At 50.5% G+C, this 16245-nt stretch overlaps 1 protein-coding gene across 3 annotated transcripts in view; it reads left to right on the top strand.

Moving 5' to 3' along the window:
• Positions 1 to 16245, top strand: part of LRIG1 (leucine rich repeats and immunoglobulin like domains 1) — a 212749-nt gene that overhangs the window by 185138 nt on the left and 11366 nt on the right. For all 3 annotated transcript variants that reach the window (XM_054695390.1, XM_037492370.2, XM_037492378.2), the window contains 5 exons: positions 1835 to 1978; positions 4294 to 4437; positions 6460 to 6540; positions 12866 to 12937; positions 13720 to 13791. In XM_054695390.1, the coding sequence (XP_054551365.1) occupies positions 1835 to 1978; positions 4294 to 4437; positions 6460 to 6540; positions 12866 to 12937; positions 13720 to 13791 (513 nt within the window). The remainder of the gene's footprint in view (positions 1 to 1834; positions 1979 to 4293; positions 4438 to 6459; positions 6541 to 12865; positions 12938 to 13719; positions 13792 to 16245) is intronic.

The raw sequence follows: 16245 nt of genomic DNA, 5'->3' as shown, positions 1-16245 counted from the left end.
GGGTTTGACAGTCTTCCTTGATGTGCAGGTGGGCTCAAACTGTACAGTTCATCCTGGGAGATTTATTTATGTTTTGTGAGCTAATCTACACACTCAGTACAGATGTTCCACTTTTATCCAGGGAGCACTCTTCTAGCCAGATGTGTGCAGTTGTTGCCACGCTGATAGACAACAAAAAGCATATAGCAGAGGCAGTGACTGCCGCCCACTTTCAGACATTTTCATTTGCTTATTTTTAATTAAAAGGAACATACATTCCTGGTTGGGTACAATCAGGTACTAAAGAAAAGCAGTCACTGCCCACAGCGGGTACCCCTCATCCCCTGAGCTCTCCCCCACTTCTTCTCCAAAAGACATCACTCCTCAGTCACTCCTAATCATTCCACTCTTAGACGTGTTCGGGGTTCTTTTTTGGGTTTTTTTTTTTTTTTTTTCGGTTGTGCTGGAGGCCGCTTCCAAGTTAACCCACATGTCTTGTTATCTGACTGGTTAACTCGAGATTTCTTTACAGTCAATGATTTAACTTGCTCAGAATACCTGCCACTCCTTTCCCTTCTCCATGGTTATGGCACCACATTTATATCCTTTCTTAATCACGATGAAACTGAAAACAGAAACCGTAGTCCAGCTCCATCGACTACTTATGCCAGCCTCATCCTCACATGATGCCCTTGAGGCCACACCTTCCCCCACACACTCTTTGTGATATGATGACACTATGCATTTTTTCCCCCATTTCTTTTTCGTCCTCCTTTGGCTAGCTCTTTACTTGACATCCTTAAAAGTGTTCTTTTGGGCTTTGAAATCCAGGTGTGTCATGTGCTGGGTAGGCCGAGATTAAAAGAAAATTCTTAGAAGAAAATGAAGTTGGTATCTGTGGTTTGGTTTTTATGTTGAACAGATTCATACAAATTGTGGGTGATGAGTTGCCTCAGAAGTTACTTTTAAGTTGAGAACTTGCCTTTTGAGCAGTGGTGGAAAGATGGATAAAAAGCAAAGCCTGGTTGCTCAAAGCCCTTGTTATACTGAACACAGAGCAACATTTGCATTAGTAACTTTTATTCAGAGGCCAGTCATATGGGGTTGAGTCGTCCTTGGCTAGGTCGCGCTGTGTCAAGCAGGGCTGTAACATCTTTGCTTAAAACTTGGTCGGAGCTAAGTTCTCAGCGTGGTGCTAAAATCACATGTGTTTTCTTCTGTAATGAATTACATAGATATTCTTGGATATCTCCATCTTACCTACATCCACCCACTGATGTGAATTATTGTGAAAAGGACCAAACCTGTCTCTCTTGTCTCTCCATTGACCTCAACCAGCAAATTGGCAAAATTGGGATTTGAATCCAGCTTGTCTGAGCCCAACTTCTCTGTGCCACATCTCTTGGCACAGAGCCTAAACTCGGTTTGCCAGGCCTGAGTTTCAAATCTGGCCCCTGACTACTTGCTGAGCAGTGACATCTGAAGTTACCTGGCTTCTCTCGGCCATTTTCCTCACCTGGGAGATAGGGATCATGCTGAGAGCTAAGTCTGTTTTCTTCCCCTTCCTGTAATGGACTTTGCCCTGCTTTCAGCCTCTGCTTGCATGGTTTACTTTATTCAGCTGAAAAGGTCACCTCTGGAAACTTTCCCCTTGCCCTCTGAAATTTTTGAGCTAGATTACCACCTTACTGGTTTTCCGTCTGTTCTCACCTCTGCACATGCACACACGCAGACCCCACGTTCTCTCATGCGCCGTGGGATCCCAGGGTGAGCAATGTCTACACAGAGTGGCTGCTTTTTGCTGTCGGTTCAGTGGATGCCTGGGTCTCCATCCTTCACGTGGCTTTCGTTGCAGGCACCTGGAGTACAACAGCCTAGTGGAAGTGAACAGCGGCTCCCTCTACGGCCTCACTGCGCTGCACCAGCTCCATCTAAGCAACAACGCCATTTCTCGAATCAACCGTGATGGCTGGAGCTTCTGCCAGAAGCTGCATGAGCTGTGAGTGTCCTCTGGCTTGCTCTGCACAATGTTCAGACACTGCCCGTAGCTGAATCCCCTAGAGCCCAGGAAGTGCTCAACCTGGAACCTTCCACAGCTTGGTGGGCCTGGGGAGTGCTTGGGTTCGGGGCAGGTGCCAAGAGGCAGGCTGGCAGCAGCCTGCAGGGACAGTGGAGCCCAGCCAGCCAGCCCACCCAGAGCTGAACCCCAGACCCTGATCTTTCAGATTAGCAGGGGATTCAGGGGTGGCCCTATATCCCCGCAGGGAGCCTCTACCCCAAGGCCTCCCTGGACTTAGGCTTTCTGAGGTAGAGGACTCCATTGTAGTCTCCTTGCACCTGTTGTGAGACCTCTGTACACTCACGGATGCACCAAGTTTCATGTGATTCCTCAATGAAAGGGGTTAGTAGGGCTCAAACCCAGAAGGGACAAGGAACCTGAGAGCTGGCGATTGCACAGCCTCGCAGTGTCCACCTTCTTCCTGGGAACCCCCTTTAGAACCCCTGGCCTGGTAGCAGAGCTCCAGCACCAACATGGACGTGTGCTTATGCTTCACCTAAAGATGCATGGCTCCCTCTTTGGAGACTCCCAGGCAGGCTCCTGGGCAGTGCCTCAGGCCCCTGGCAGACTCCCTGGGCCTGCAAGGGTGAGTGGCTTCAATAATGAAACCAGCATTGCTACAGACTCGGTGGCCATATCCTGCTCCGTTGTTTCTGTCCTGCCTCGAGAAGATCGGTCACTTGGTAGAAAACAACAGTGTTTGTTATTGTAGTTTAATATGCTCAAGGTTTCTCAATTCTGTTTCAGTCCAACATTTTTTTTTTTTTTAATTTTTAAGAGGGCTTGGGTGGATTTTCTTTTTTTCTCAGCTTGAGATAGGAAAAAATTCACTCACTGATGTGATTATTAAATGTAACAAGTCTGTCTTGTCTCTCTGTTGACCTCACCAGGAACATTAAACTGAACGTTGAGTCTTACAGTTGGTGTTTTTAATCTGTTCTTTTATGTTTTTACCCTACATACTCACTGCATGCTAGCCGGAATTTTTATTTCAGGGAATCTGCCATTACTGAATGCACAATTAATAGTCCTGCCTCTTTCCCTGGACTCAGTCTCCTCTGATTGTGTGTACGTGAGTGTGTGTCAGCCCCTTTAGGTTAGCTTCCTGATCCAGCAAGGCAAGGTTCTAGTCTCAGTGACACTGGACGGCTTCTGGCAAGGTCTTTCTTTGCTCAGGCTGTGACCCTACTAGGGAATGCCCAGAACCATGGTTTTCTGACCAGGCCTGGGGAGGGACTCAAGAGAGGTCATCTCAGTCCCCCAGCCTGAACCAGCAGTACTTCTAGGGTAAGGAGTAGTCCCTGAATCACGGAAGGTATCTGGTGTTGCAGTGTGAAGGGCTTCCTCCCAGTGCCCCCACTCTGGCTGGTGGGCAACGTGAAGCTGTCTTCTGTGCCCTCTAGAAGAGGCCCAGGAGGGCACGGCAGGGGCCTTGTCCAGTCCTAGCAGTTTGCCTGACATCCAGGCAACCTCGGAGCCAGGTTTCAGGTTGCTTTCCCATGTGTTTCCCGCCCCTCTTTTAAGCTAGATTCTTTAATTGCAGGTGAGGATGTAATTTTGATCTCTTGCCAGGCCTTTGCGACTGACAGACACCATGACTTATGTCTCCAAGAGGGGAAGAATGTTATTCCCTGCCGACTTTAAAAACTCATTAATCTTTGAATTTATTTTGCTTCTTCCTGCTCCAGTCCAGATTTCCCATTTTTCAATGATAAATAACTAAATGTCAATTAACCAATGCAGGGCTGTCCCAGAGGTGCTGTCTGGGAGAAAGGAAAGTTGATGCTCGGGGAAGATGTGTGGCTTGAGGCATATTCCCCATCCTGCTTACCATAGGGGAATCATGCTAAGAGGCTGGCCCTGATGGGGTCAGGGAGTCTTGGAAGGGAGGCTAGTTGAGGGCAGCAGCCCAGGTAAGGACAGATGCCCTGGGGAAAGCTTGTTCCCAGCTCATGCTGCCCTCTGCTGGTCAATGTCGGGAATCCACCTGACTCCCTTGCTCACTGTCAGAGCCTCCCAGGGTCCTGTCAAGTCTTAGGCCACTGCCTCGGGAGCCTTTCAGGACCTGAATTAAGTCCAGTCTTGAACAGCAACACGAAGGTGTGGGAGCCTTATGGGTTCTCATGTGTATGACCTTGTTTAGGCCTCACAGTAAAACAGGATTCCTGATCTCCATGACCTTCTCAACCACTGCAGGAGTCAGGCTAGATGGGTGCAGGCCCAGTGGTAACATTTGCTCCCCTCTCTTTCCTCAGGATTCTGTCCTTCAACAATCTCACCCGACTGGACGAGGAGAGCCTGGCCGATCTGAGTAGCTTGAGCATCCTGCGCCTGAGCCACAATTCCATCACCCACATCGCAGAAGGTGCCTTCAAGGGACTCAAAAACCTACGCATCTTGTACGTCTTTCCGTGCGGGTTGACAGAATGAAGGGGGTTCTGGCTGGGAGAACAGGATACAGCAACCACGTGCCTAGATGAGTTCCCTTCACATAGTCATGGAGCTGGAATGGGATCCAAAACTGACCTGCTGTGTGTGTCACATCTCAAACTTTATGATCAACTGAGAAAGAATTGGCTGAACAGAACAATGTCTCTCACTCTTTCAAAAAATTGTGCTTAGCAAGCACTAGACCCTGCAGTATACTTGGCAGGGTGCTGGGGTCCTGTGGTTGGGAAAAGCTCCCCAGGCTGAGCACTGGCACAGGTCAGCAGCCATGGGTCGGTCTTTCTAGTCTTGAATCTTCCCACTGCAACTTCCCTTTTTCAAGTCCTGACTATGTTCCATCTAAGCCAGTGAACAGTGAGGCTGGTCTCAGAGCTAGCATTTGGGCTGCTTCAGCACACCCTGGGTCTAGGAGGCTCCATTTCCAAGAGAGGTAAAGAGGTGTTTCTTCAGCCCCATCTGGGGTCATTTCACGAGGTGAAGGTCATTTTCCTCCAGGTTTCTAATTAGGGGGGCTTGCTGGAGGTTGTTATAGGATGCTTTCTTGGTCTTCTGTAGAAGTTTTTGATTGTTGGCTTCAGAGAACTTTCAGGCAGCTACCACCATAAAACCCCCAAAGAAGAGCATTTGGGTTTTGTCCGAAAATGCTAGAGTGTTCTAGGGATACCTTCCCGGCATGCTTAGTGGGAGAGGGGCCCTGTTCAGGGTAATAAGGAGAAAGCCCTTTGCACTTGCACCTGGCAGAGAGGGCAGAGTAGGCTTTAAAGCCAGGCCATTGTTATGGAGTGTGAAAGAGCCGGAGGCCAGGCTATTCAAGCCCTTGCAAGGCCTGAATAAGAAGGCCTGGAACGTTCTGACTGAGCAGGCCAGAAAGAAGAGAAAAGCCTTGGCACCAGGGTAAGGAGCAGGGAGACAGGCACACAAAGCCACAGCCCCTGGGTCCCTGGGCTTTTTAGTGTGAAGATAATAGGGAGAAACCTATTAAAAGAAGTTCCTTCCAGTGGCAGAATGTCAGCTCTTTGAGCTTCCTGCTGTAAAATAAAGGTCACAGCAAGCTTTGCACTTTTCAGTCAGAGTTCCCCTCCCTGTTGGCAGCGCTGATTCCTCTGACTTTCCTGGGAGCCAAGAGCAGCATCCCTGTCTATTCCTGGTGTCTCTTTTGCCAGACTTGGGATGGGAAGGTGTAGGGACTTGGAAAATCTGTGGAAAGCTAGAGAGGGCTGACCATGTGGCAGAACGGGGCCTGGTCACCAGGTGGGATGTCTTGCCTGGCACTGTGACCTGCCCTTGGAAGTTGGGGGAGGAAGCTGAGTCATAGGCCTTGTGATTTGCATTGTTGAAGGAGACTGGGCTGAAAACTTGGCCTTCCCCCGCTCCCCTTCTCAAGTGGGTCACAAGTCTGACTCAGCAGCCAGATGTCGACCCTGGCTCTGCATCAGCCCCTGTGAAGGCCCTGCGAGAGGCCGGGGGCTCCGGGCTCCACACCCACTTGCCAGCATGGAGGGCCGTGAGCTGGGACCTTTTGGTTTGCCGTTCCAGTCCTCTGTGTGCCTTCAGTTCTATAGAAAGTACCAGAAAAGGGACTCTGGTGGGTATGAGAGCGGACAGGAACCTTTAGGAACCCTTTAGATTGATTCTCAGTGCCAGGGGCCAGATGTCTGCTCTCTGTTTTCCGCTGTGCTGTCCACACCTCCTCTCTCCCCTGGGACTCAACCTAAGGTGACTGGGGAATGGCAGATGGAGCCAAGCTGTAGGTCCCAGGCCTATGTCAGTTTTGCTCGAAGACTGAGAAAGCCAGCCAGGAACACAAAGCATGCAAAAGTGGGCTTCCTGGGGCTCAGTGGTGGTGCTTCTCCTGATCCTGGGTGACGGCTGCACATGTAGCACACCCTTTGGGTCTGTTCTCCCACTTGGTGTCGAAGAATGTGCCGAGAGCACAGACTGCTTAGTGAGCTCTCTCTCTTCCTTCTCCCCAGGGATCTGGACCACAATGAGATATCTGGCACAATAGAGGACACCAGTGGTGCTTTTACGGGGCTTGAAAGCCTAAGCAAGCTGTGAGTATCCTGGCATCTGAGCTCTATTGGAGATGGCACATTGCCCCCGCCCCTGCGCCCCCGCCCCGTTTGTTCTGGACCTGGCTGAGGAGAATTGGCCACGTGTATCTACTTTTGTGTATGGTGCACGGCCTGAATAAGAGCAGGAGGCTTCTCTCCCCAACTCCTCTCTGGCCAAGGGTCTCATCGCTGCCCTGGAAGATCTTCTTTCCATTTTAATTCATGAATGTGAAAACAGCCACAAATGAGTTTTGCCCTCTTACTCAGTTTCTAGAAATTGTGTGAAAAACTTAGTGTCCAGTAACCCTTAATGATTTTGAGTCTTTGGTCAATATTTTTAATGTCAATTACAAACTTGAACAGAAAGTCATTACCAAGTGTGGTGTAATAGCTCTTTTTTATTCAAAGTTTCCAGCTGGCTTTTTGTTGTTTTAAGCTCTAGAATTTGCCAGTTACTCTTCTAGGCATTGTGTGTGGGTGTGCTGTACAGGATTCCCCTGCTATCCAAGAGTAGAACATTCCTATTTGATAGGTTACTTTTTGGGTCTGGGAATGCTATTACCATTAATTTATATGGAAAGATTTTTGAGTGTTCCCAGACCCAGAAAGTAACCTACCACATCCTACCAAAAAAAGGCCGTTCTGCTTTCGGACACCAGGGAAACCTGCCCTTAATGATGTGGTGAGGGCAAGCTCTCCTGCAGCCTTTCTGTCATTGAGGAAACAGGTGAAGGGTTTTTGTTTTTTTTTTTTTTTTTTTAAAGATTTATTTATTTATTTATTTATTTTTAATAATAAATTTTATTTTTATATTCCCCCATACAACTGCACATGCCCCATTCTGACCCCAATCCCTCCCCTCCCGGCCCCCACCCCCCAATAAGTGTCTCTGGTTCATAGTTTTTTGTTGATTTTCATTTTCACTTTCTTATAGTTATTCATTTTCCTGGTCCCTTATTTAAGTTTTCTAGATTCCTGCTATGAGTGAGACCATCCGGTATTTTTCTTTTTCTTTCTGGCTTATTTCGCTGAGCATGATCCCTTCCAGCGCCATCCATGTTGCTGCAAATTGCATGTGTTTATCATTTTTGAATGCTGAGTAATATTCCATGGTATATATGTAAACAGGTGAAGGGGTTTTACCCAAGAGCACAGTTTGGGTAGGTGGCAGCCACAGTCTCTCTCACCCAACAGTCTTTTCTCTCTGCATCTCACCCAAGCTTTATGCAGATACAGCCCAAAGCACCCACAGCCTTAGGGACTAGAGTGATTTTTATTGTTTACTAGCAACTCAGAGGGAGGGTTTGGAGGACAAGACAAAGAAGCCAGCCACCACTCCCTGAGCCCAGTCCCGGGACAGCCCCTCCCCTCCTCCCCTGGCAGAGCAGGAGTGTAAAGTACATATTTTGAAAACGCCAGTAGCGTGCAGGCTCCAGGAGAGCCTGCGGTAGGGAGTCTTTCTGTATAGTTAATGCTTCTATGGTTTGGGAAAGTGGGCTTTTTCACACCTTGTATACTCTGAGGGTTGTGAGTAAAGATAAGTATTTGGCCCTCAGGGAACTGTATCTTGACAGCTGTCAAAATGGCTGTCAGGCATTCCTGTTCTTCCCTGAAAAACTCCCCTGTCCCTGCCCCTGTTCACACACTGCAAGCTTGGGAAGACCAAGAAAGCATAAGGGGAAAGCTGGGCCCGAACTGACCAGATTCTCTGAGCTCCAGGGTGTGCCATTCACACGGCCTCAGCACCTCTCATGAATTTGGGGAGGGGGTGTCTGCAGGGGACGGAGAGTGGATGGCATCCCCCTCCAGTGTTCCATGACCCAGGAGGTTCTTCTTTGGCAGCCCTTGGGGGTGCCAGACTCCTGGTTCTGAAGAAATCTGCCTGTTTCCATGGTCTGGGCCATGTCTTAATTGTGTGCTGGTATTTCTCCTACTTCAACTGCAGGGTTAGCTTTGCAGTTCTGTCTAAAGTTCCAAGAAGTCAGCGTAAGCCCCCACGTTCCTCACGTGTCGTGTCACTTGACATGGGCTTTCTGAAAGTAGTGGGCTCCGTGCTGATACTCAGGGGAAATCGTTAAAATTCATTCTCCATGCATCTCTCCCCCCTCCCCCCCACCCCTTAGCCCTACCCCTCAGACTCTTGGGGATGGGAGCTCTGAACATATTTCGAAAAAGAGAGGTGCACATAGTTCAAGGAAATTGGAACAACAGCTCCTTAATGTGATTAAATATATGCAATTAGCTATTCGGGTGGGATGGCATCATGGTTATGATGCAGAAGAAGAAGGAGAACCTCCTTGGATTTTAAAAAAAAAAAGTGATTTGCGTTGCCAGTCATCTGCGCAGGTTGTGTAACAGGAAGTAAGTCAAGGAAGAGAGGAAGCAGGTTGCATGATTGGAAGGTGGTCGCAGTGTGTTGCAGGCAGGTGGAGTTCCCCACACGATCTGCCTGTGATGGTGTGTGAAACTGCAGCGTTAGAAGGCAAAACAGAAAGCCAGTGCTCTCCAGTGACCCTGGCGCATGACTCTGGTTACAAACCACTGCTTGTGGCAAAGGGAGGTGTCGCGTGAACCCCTGAGAAAGGATGGAGGGAGGGTCTGGGTAGGTGCAGCCAAGCTAGGCAGGGAAGGAGGGGCAACCTGTGCTGCTTCCTTCACCTGTGCCATCTGGAAACGAGGCTGTGACCCTGGGGTGTGCCATTCAAGTAGCTAGTGGTATCCGTTGGGTTCATGAGAAGTGAGGAGCATGTTAGTGTGAAGAAAGGTTGCCCCTCTAGAGCTGTTGTGGCACACGGAACGTACTTCTCTGGGGGGAGTGTGGGCTGTCTCTGTTGCTCTTGAATGTGTTTTGGGGAGCGTGGGATGGGAGGAACTCTCTGGCGTTCACTCAGTTGGTCAAGGACCTGGGGTCTTTCTAGCCATGCCAGAGGCCAGAACTAAATTAACATGTTTTCCAAGAGGGCCTCTCTGGTGGCGCAGGAGGTTGAGCACCGCGCTGTGAAGCTGCCCGCAGCCTCTGCAGTGCCGGTTCGATCTTGGCCGGCCGGCAAGGGTCCCACATGGCGCGCAGACCTCTCCTGCCGCCCGCTGCTCCCCTCAGCAGTGTACTTCGCCAGTCTGCCTGTTCTGTTCCCCGCTCTGTCTCTGGTGAGTCCTCTCACCCTCCTGCACATCTGGCCTGTACGCTGGTTCGCCAGTTCTTGTATAAATAAATAAATCTTTAAAAAAAAAAATGTTTTCCAAGAAAGGAAGAATGAGCAGCAGAGCCATGACAGGCCTCACTCTGTGAACACTGGAGGGTTATCCTGCCCTGAATATTTCTAACTGCTAAACATGGTCATTTGGGGTAGTTTTTCCAGCCCAGAGCTTCCTAGCAGGGTGAGGCTGTCCCTAGATGCTAGCAAGTGCCTTTCCTCCTAGTTGACATTCACCTGCCCCACAGACCCCACCTTCAGAACGATGGGACAGCTGCTTGGGCCCGTGCACCGACTGGAGTTAGTATGTGAGGAGGGAAGGGAGAATTCTGGAGCACAAATGTAACGCAGGAGCCTGCCCCTGGGTTCCAGCTCCTCCCCAGCATTCCTTGGGAGGGAGGGGGTTGGGTGACACATGGGTGGCATGTGTGAAAGGGAGTGTTAGGGAAAATATGCAGAACTGGATCTTGAAACCAGGCTTCTCGAATACTGCAAGGTTGAGTCGGTCTGGGTAGGTGCTATTGCCCCGCGAGGGGAAGCTTGCCCCAGTCTCCACTGAGTAAAGGTGGAGCAGAGAGACCGGTGTTTCTTGCTCATGAGGGCATAAGGCTGTCGTCAGGGTCCCGGCTACTCTCCTGGTCAGCACAAGGACCCCTCGCCTGCCAGGGTTGCCTTAACAAGAGAGCAAAGGCCTTTGGGAGCTCTGGACTGGGTGGCTGGGAGATGTGTGAGAGGATTTGGTGACTTCCCAGGGTCCCTGGGTGGGGGAGAGGAGACCCCTGTTGCTCTGCGGGGGGCCCTAGATCAGGTGCCGCCAGGTCTTGGGGTCCCTTGTCCCGTGGAAGGGCAACTGTTCCCTGGCAAAGTCACAGCTCTCCTTTCTCCACAGTGCCCGGTTACGAGGGCCGTCCCCTTCCACTGGCTTCTCGAGCACGGCCCCAGCCCCATGTCTGCTGAGAGAATGTAAAGACCTGTTTCGGCCCAGCAGCAGGATGATTAGCCCCTGCGTAATTGAGAATTTGTTTTATTGCCATTGTCACCATTAGAAATAACTGCCTGCCTTCGTTGTAAAAGAGGTCAATGTGGCTAATATTTAATGGATGAAATAAAGCACAGCTTTTTCCTGACTTTCGTTTACGGGAGATTTCACTAACCAGTTCAAAACGTTTTACTAGGTCCTGGGGCGCAGGGGCCGGGCGGGGTGCTAAGTGAGTGGGGCCGGGCGGCGCTCAGACAGGCTGTGGTCAGGGAGTCCCAGCAAGCCTGGCCACTGGGCCGCTGTGTGTTTGGTTTGTTTGTTTTAAAATAAAAGCTTCAGATTGAAAGAGGTTGTGGAAACATGTTCAGGATGAGATTGTTTTCACATCCACACAGACTGCCTCCGAAAGAAAGGCAGGCCCGGGGGCCTTCAGCCTGGCTGCCCCGTCCCCCTGCGGAGGCAGGAAATAGTGTTGGCTTTGTCTGAAGGCTGAACTCAGTTACGGGTAGGGGCTGCTCACTGGATGACCCGAGAGGAGTTTGTTGAAGTGGGGGGCTGGGGAGTCCCTGTGGTGGCGTTGCCCTGAGGTGGCACGCAGGCTCGTGGGGGGCTCCAGGGTGCAGGTGGAGAATGCACCTCCCTCTGTGGCTCCTGACGGCCCTGGGTCCGGCCCATGCGTGATCCTGTCTCTTGGAAGCAGCATCCTGGTCCTTCCGTCAGTGGTGCCTCCAGGACCTGGTTTTGCAGTTAGATGGAAGCTTGGCCTGTGGGCACTGCCCCGCCACCTTTGGTTTTCTTCGACACTCACTCGTCCTCCTTGCAGGGAGGGCCGGGGCTTGCTGCTGACCTTCTGATCTGATCTGAACGCTGGCGTGAGGCTGGCCTTCAGTTGAGATCTTTTGCCATTCTTGGTGGAATCGGGAATAGGACTTTCTCTTCCCGGTAGAGGGCCGATCTAGACCGGCTTTGTCCAAAGGTCCTGCTCTGACCACCAAGCCCATCTGACAATTCTGAGATTTTGCAGAAGTGGGCCCCACAGTCCTTATCGGCTGTGAGCTCTGCCGCTAACCCTGATGGACAGCAGAATCCCAGAGCCCAGGCATTTGTCAGCTTTACCCTCTAGTGTCCACCAGCAGAAGGTTCCTGGGCCCAATGGACTTAGAGGAAATGTTCTGGTGGGCTCGCATCAGAGTGTCTGAGAACAAGGTGGCAAAAGCTAGAAGGTTGATTCCTTTCATTCCCAACATTCAGCCCACTCCTGGTGCCTCCCTCAGAAACGAAGGGAGCGACCGAGCACAGAGGGAGAAGCACTTGTTTCTTCCATGTGTACTGCATGGGGCAGATACTGGTTCCTGGGAGAATCTTTAGAATCCCTGCAGTGTTCGGGATAGGAAGTGTGTGGAAGCAGTGGGCCCGTTCTTGGTGGGCAGTCCAGGTCCACGGGCACTACAAGGTTGGCCTTTGAGGACCTCTCTCTCTGGGATTTAATGCGCCTTGGCCAATTGGCAGCATTTAAAGTCTAGGTTCTTGCTAAAGAACGTAGGGGGCTTTGGTGTCCCCAGCAGGCTGGGGGCGAGGGGCTTGTGGCTATATCCTCGGTGCTAGGGAGAGCCTCAGTGCCAAGACCTAGGTGCCTCCTGTCCTTTTCTTGCTTCCTTTGGGAACCTGTATCCCCAGAGCAGTTTTTAGATGTTGGTCATCACTTTTAGTTCCAGAGTTGCATTTTGTTCTCTGACTCTGCTTCCTCTTCCTGAAATGATGATCTGTTCCCATGAAGCCATTGCTGAATGTCACCTCCCCTCCACCCCACCTTGGGTGGTCTTTGGAGAGAGGTAGCCTGTGCTGGACGAGGTGATTCCCACTTACCATTAGACAGCGTCTTTTTTAGGCAAGACAGTGTATGCAACTTCAACCTGTCATCATGGCTAAATTCTAATCAAGAGAAAAGTATTTCATTTCAGAAAGGGAAGGCCTGCATCCTTCAGGCTCGTAATCTCAGCCCAGGTCAGGTTTCCACCTGCCTCTCACTGGAGAGACTTACCAGCTAGCACTCCCCTAATTGTGTGTTCTCTCTCCCCCAACCCTCCCATGTCTCCTCCCCCCACCCACCCCCATTTTTCTTTTCCTGTTTCTGGATGTTTGGAAACTGCAGAACTCTGTTTGGAAATAAGATCAAGTCCGTGGCTAAGAGAGCATTCTCGGGGCTGGAAGGCCTGGAGCACCTGTGAGTATCTTGCCAGACCTTCCCCGGCCCACAGGCCTGCCAAATGTGGCTGCTGGGGAAGTCTGCTAGCAATTTAATAGCATCTTTGTAAACTGAGAAACAGGCTATTTGGAAACGCCAGCTGCTTCCTTCTCATTAAATAAGTCAGCTTCAACTTTGGCCTTTATTTTGCTTGTGCCAGGAACAGTTAGAGAACATATGGCTCGTCGACGAGCTCTCAATTAATGCAATTGGTATTTGGATAAATGCCCTCCTTCCTCCCACTGCCCGGCTCCTCCACAGCCCCTGCGCTCCTTTCTGCTGCATCAGGGTGCTCCACCCCGGCTCCAGCTGAGGCCCCCGGTAAAGCAGCCCAACGCTGCTGTGTCCTCTTGGGCATACCCGGGAGGTCTCCTAGTGTGCTCCCCGGAGGCCTGGGAGGAAAAGGATGGAGCCTGCCCAGAGACACTCGCATTGTCACCCTCTGGGGCCGATAGGCCTCTGAGTACTTGACTGAGTCTTTGAATCAAGTTTTGCCTTATTTCTGTGAGGAAGGGTTTTGCTCGTTTACTTGCTGAGCAGTACCCAACTGGACGGTGCCCTAACCCGGCTCCCGGGCTGTTCAGCACATGTGAAGCGACAGCCATGTGGATATAGGACATAGGAGTCTGGCTAGGACCTGTGGTTCTCGGGCAAAACCAGGGCTAGCCAGCAAATCCCCTGAGCTGCTTGGCTCACACATGTGGCTGGCATAAAGGGAAGGTGGGTTTCTTTGCATATGTATGTAGAGTGTTCTTTTACAGGAACCTTGGAGACAATGCAATCAGATCTGTCCAGTTTGATGCCTTCGTGAAGATGAAGAATCTCAAAGAGCTGTAAGTACCTGGATTCTGTGGCTCTGATTACCACAAGTTGAGAATTTCAGAGTAAGAAACACCTTAATTGCATTATGCCTCATTTTATATAATATTGATGATGGCTAATAATTGTGTGTTTAAAAAAAATAATGCCCTGTGGGGGTAGGTATACTCTGGATCAGGGGGTCACAATACTTTTTCTTAAAGGGCCATATGGTAAATATTTTCAGCTTGGTGGGCAGTAGGTTCTGTCATAACAGATTGACTCTATTGTTATAGCATTAAGCAGCCATAAACACATAAGCCCATGGCATGACTGCACTAGTAAATTCCTATTTACTAAAACAGGCAGTGAGCCTGCAGCCTGCAGTTTACTAACTGCTCTTCTAGATCGTGGGAAATGAACTCTCTTCTACCTATGGGCTAGTGGCATAGTAGCCTGTTCACATCCGTTGCCAAGGCCCCCCAGAGCAGTTTATAGGTTATGTTGCTGCCCCCGCTAAACTCCTCTGAGCCTTTGGGTGGCAAAGGTTAGAAGAGCTTATCTGTTGCCTAGTCTCTGGCAGAGAAGCCAGTCTAGGTATTCAGGTAGCAATACCCACATTTCCTTTCTTTTACCTATACGTTTATCTGATTCTATAGGTAGTAAGTTCTAACTGTAACATTAGTCCCCTAAAGTTGTGACCTTGGTTCTTACAAGTGCTGACAGAATGCTGGATGGCACACGGTAACTGTTTTTGCACCCTGACTTCATCCTCATCCTGGTAGATCCTAGATGCAGCTTAGGGCAGGAATGGGGAAAAGGGAGGCACAGGCCTGTAGCTGAGAGCCAGATGAGGACCTGTGTCTGTGGGCGAGGGCAGGGCAGGTGGCCTGCTTAATAGAAGGATGCTTGTGCTTATTAGAAGGATGCTTTCTTAGAAGGGTCTTGGAATGGGAGCTTGTAGGGGGTTTCATGAACTCTGAGGACTCAGCAAAAAGCTGCTACACCCTGACACCTGCCCTCCTTAGAACTTCAGCATCGTCTGTTTGGGTAAGACTCCAAAGGATGCCATAGCTCAAGAGGAGGAAGGTGATCCGAAGAATGGGTACATGGATAGATGTGTCATCAAACAAGTAGAGTAGATTAATCGTAAAACCTAAGTGATAAGTACGTGAGTGTTCACTTCAGAAGTAATGTTGGAAGTAAATATCTGGCTGTATAGGGAGAGATTTTTCTTTTGGCCTCCTGGAAATTCAGGTTTTCTATGACAGAGCCTTTCCAGGTGCTTGGACCCTCCCACGGTGCTTCTGCGTGGTCCCGGAGGCTCAGCCTTGGCCCCTGCCTGTGTTTCCCATCAGTCGCTGCACATGCCCAGCTGTGGCTGGCCCCGGGCCCAGTCCCCTGATGGAGAAATGGTTAATTCCTCTTGGTCATTTTCTTTCCCTGTCAGATCAAGGCAGGTTGTACTGCACACTCAGTCATCCTCTGGGTAAATTTCCACCAGCACTGATTAGAAACACACTTTGAGTTGGAGTCATGAAAATGCACAATGGAAGCCAGCTGGGTGTTGAGGGGGCTGGAGGCAGGAGTTGTGGAAGGCCCGGCCTGTTAGCAGTTGACAAGGTTGTGTTTTTAGCTGGTGGAGGAGGAGCAGTGGAATCTGCACAGCCCTAAGGGCTCAGCCTCTCAACCTAGCCTTTGTCTAGAAGTAACTGGGGGCCAGGGAGGTCAGGGGCCAGTGTCCTCACTATTTGGCTCTGTTTCCTTTCCATCTGTTCTGTTGGTCCTAACTCATCCTCTCGGAAAGCCTTCTCTCCACCCTGAGGCATCTGAGGCCTGGTCTCCTCTCTTTGAGGTGGGTTGCATTGTGGAGGAGGCAAGACGCTCTCGAGGGACGAGGCCCAACAAGTATATTGAATGTGTGCTGAGCCTGAACCCCTTCCACACGCCTTTCTGACCAAGGATAAATGGCAAATTTGTTTTCCTCAGTTTGCTCCTGTGACACAGATGAAATATGGTCTTGCCCCCATGCAGGTGCCTGAGGTCTGACAGTGACAGCCCAGTGTCTTTCTCCAGACTTCTACATGCACATCCAGGCTCTCCTGCTGACTGCAGAGAGGGGCAGTCACGCCACAAGCCCCTAGACAGGAGCGGTAGCTGCTTCTGACACTGGGAGGGTTCCTTTCCACTCTGCTCCTCACTGGTGGGTGTCTTGGTGCCCCTGCACACACCACACGCAGCCCACCCAGGGAGCTGTGTGCGGAGTGGGGGCTGTCCCGTGGTGAGCTGCCACCTCCAGCAACTCAAGGGGCGGCCCTCCAAGTACTTCTGTGCACAGAGCTCCCTGCCTGTCAAATGAAAACAAACTCAAATGCTGATTTTAAGGTGTGCGATGAGCAGGCACCCCAGTTATGGCTTTGAGATAGAGTATGTCAGTCTTTGAAAAAGCACTTTGCAGGGCCTCCCTGGTGGCGCAGCGGTTGAGCGCT

This window comes from Talpa occidentalis, unplaced genomic scaffold (assembly GCF_014898055.3).
Source record: "Talpa occidentalis isolate TD23 unplaced genomic scaffold, MPIMG_talOcc4v2.1 talOcc4.10, whole genome shotgun sequence".
In the NCBI taxonomy this organism is placed as follows: domain Eukaryota; kingdom Metazoa; phylum Chordata; class Mammalia; order Eulipotyphla; family Talpidae; genus Talpa; species Talpa occidentalis.
The sequence above is the reverse complement of the archived record's forward strand: the minus strand, read 5'-3'. Positions and strand labels throughout refer to the sequence as shown.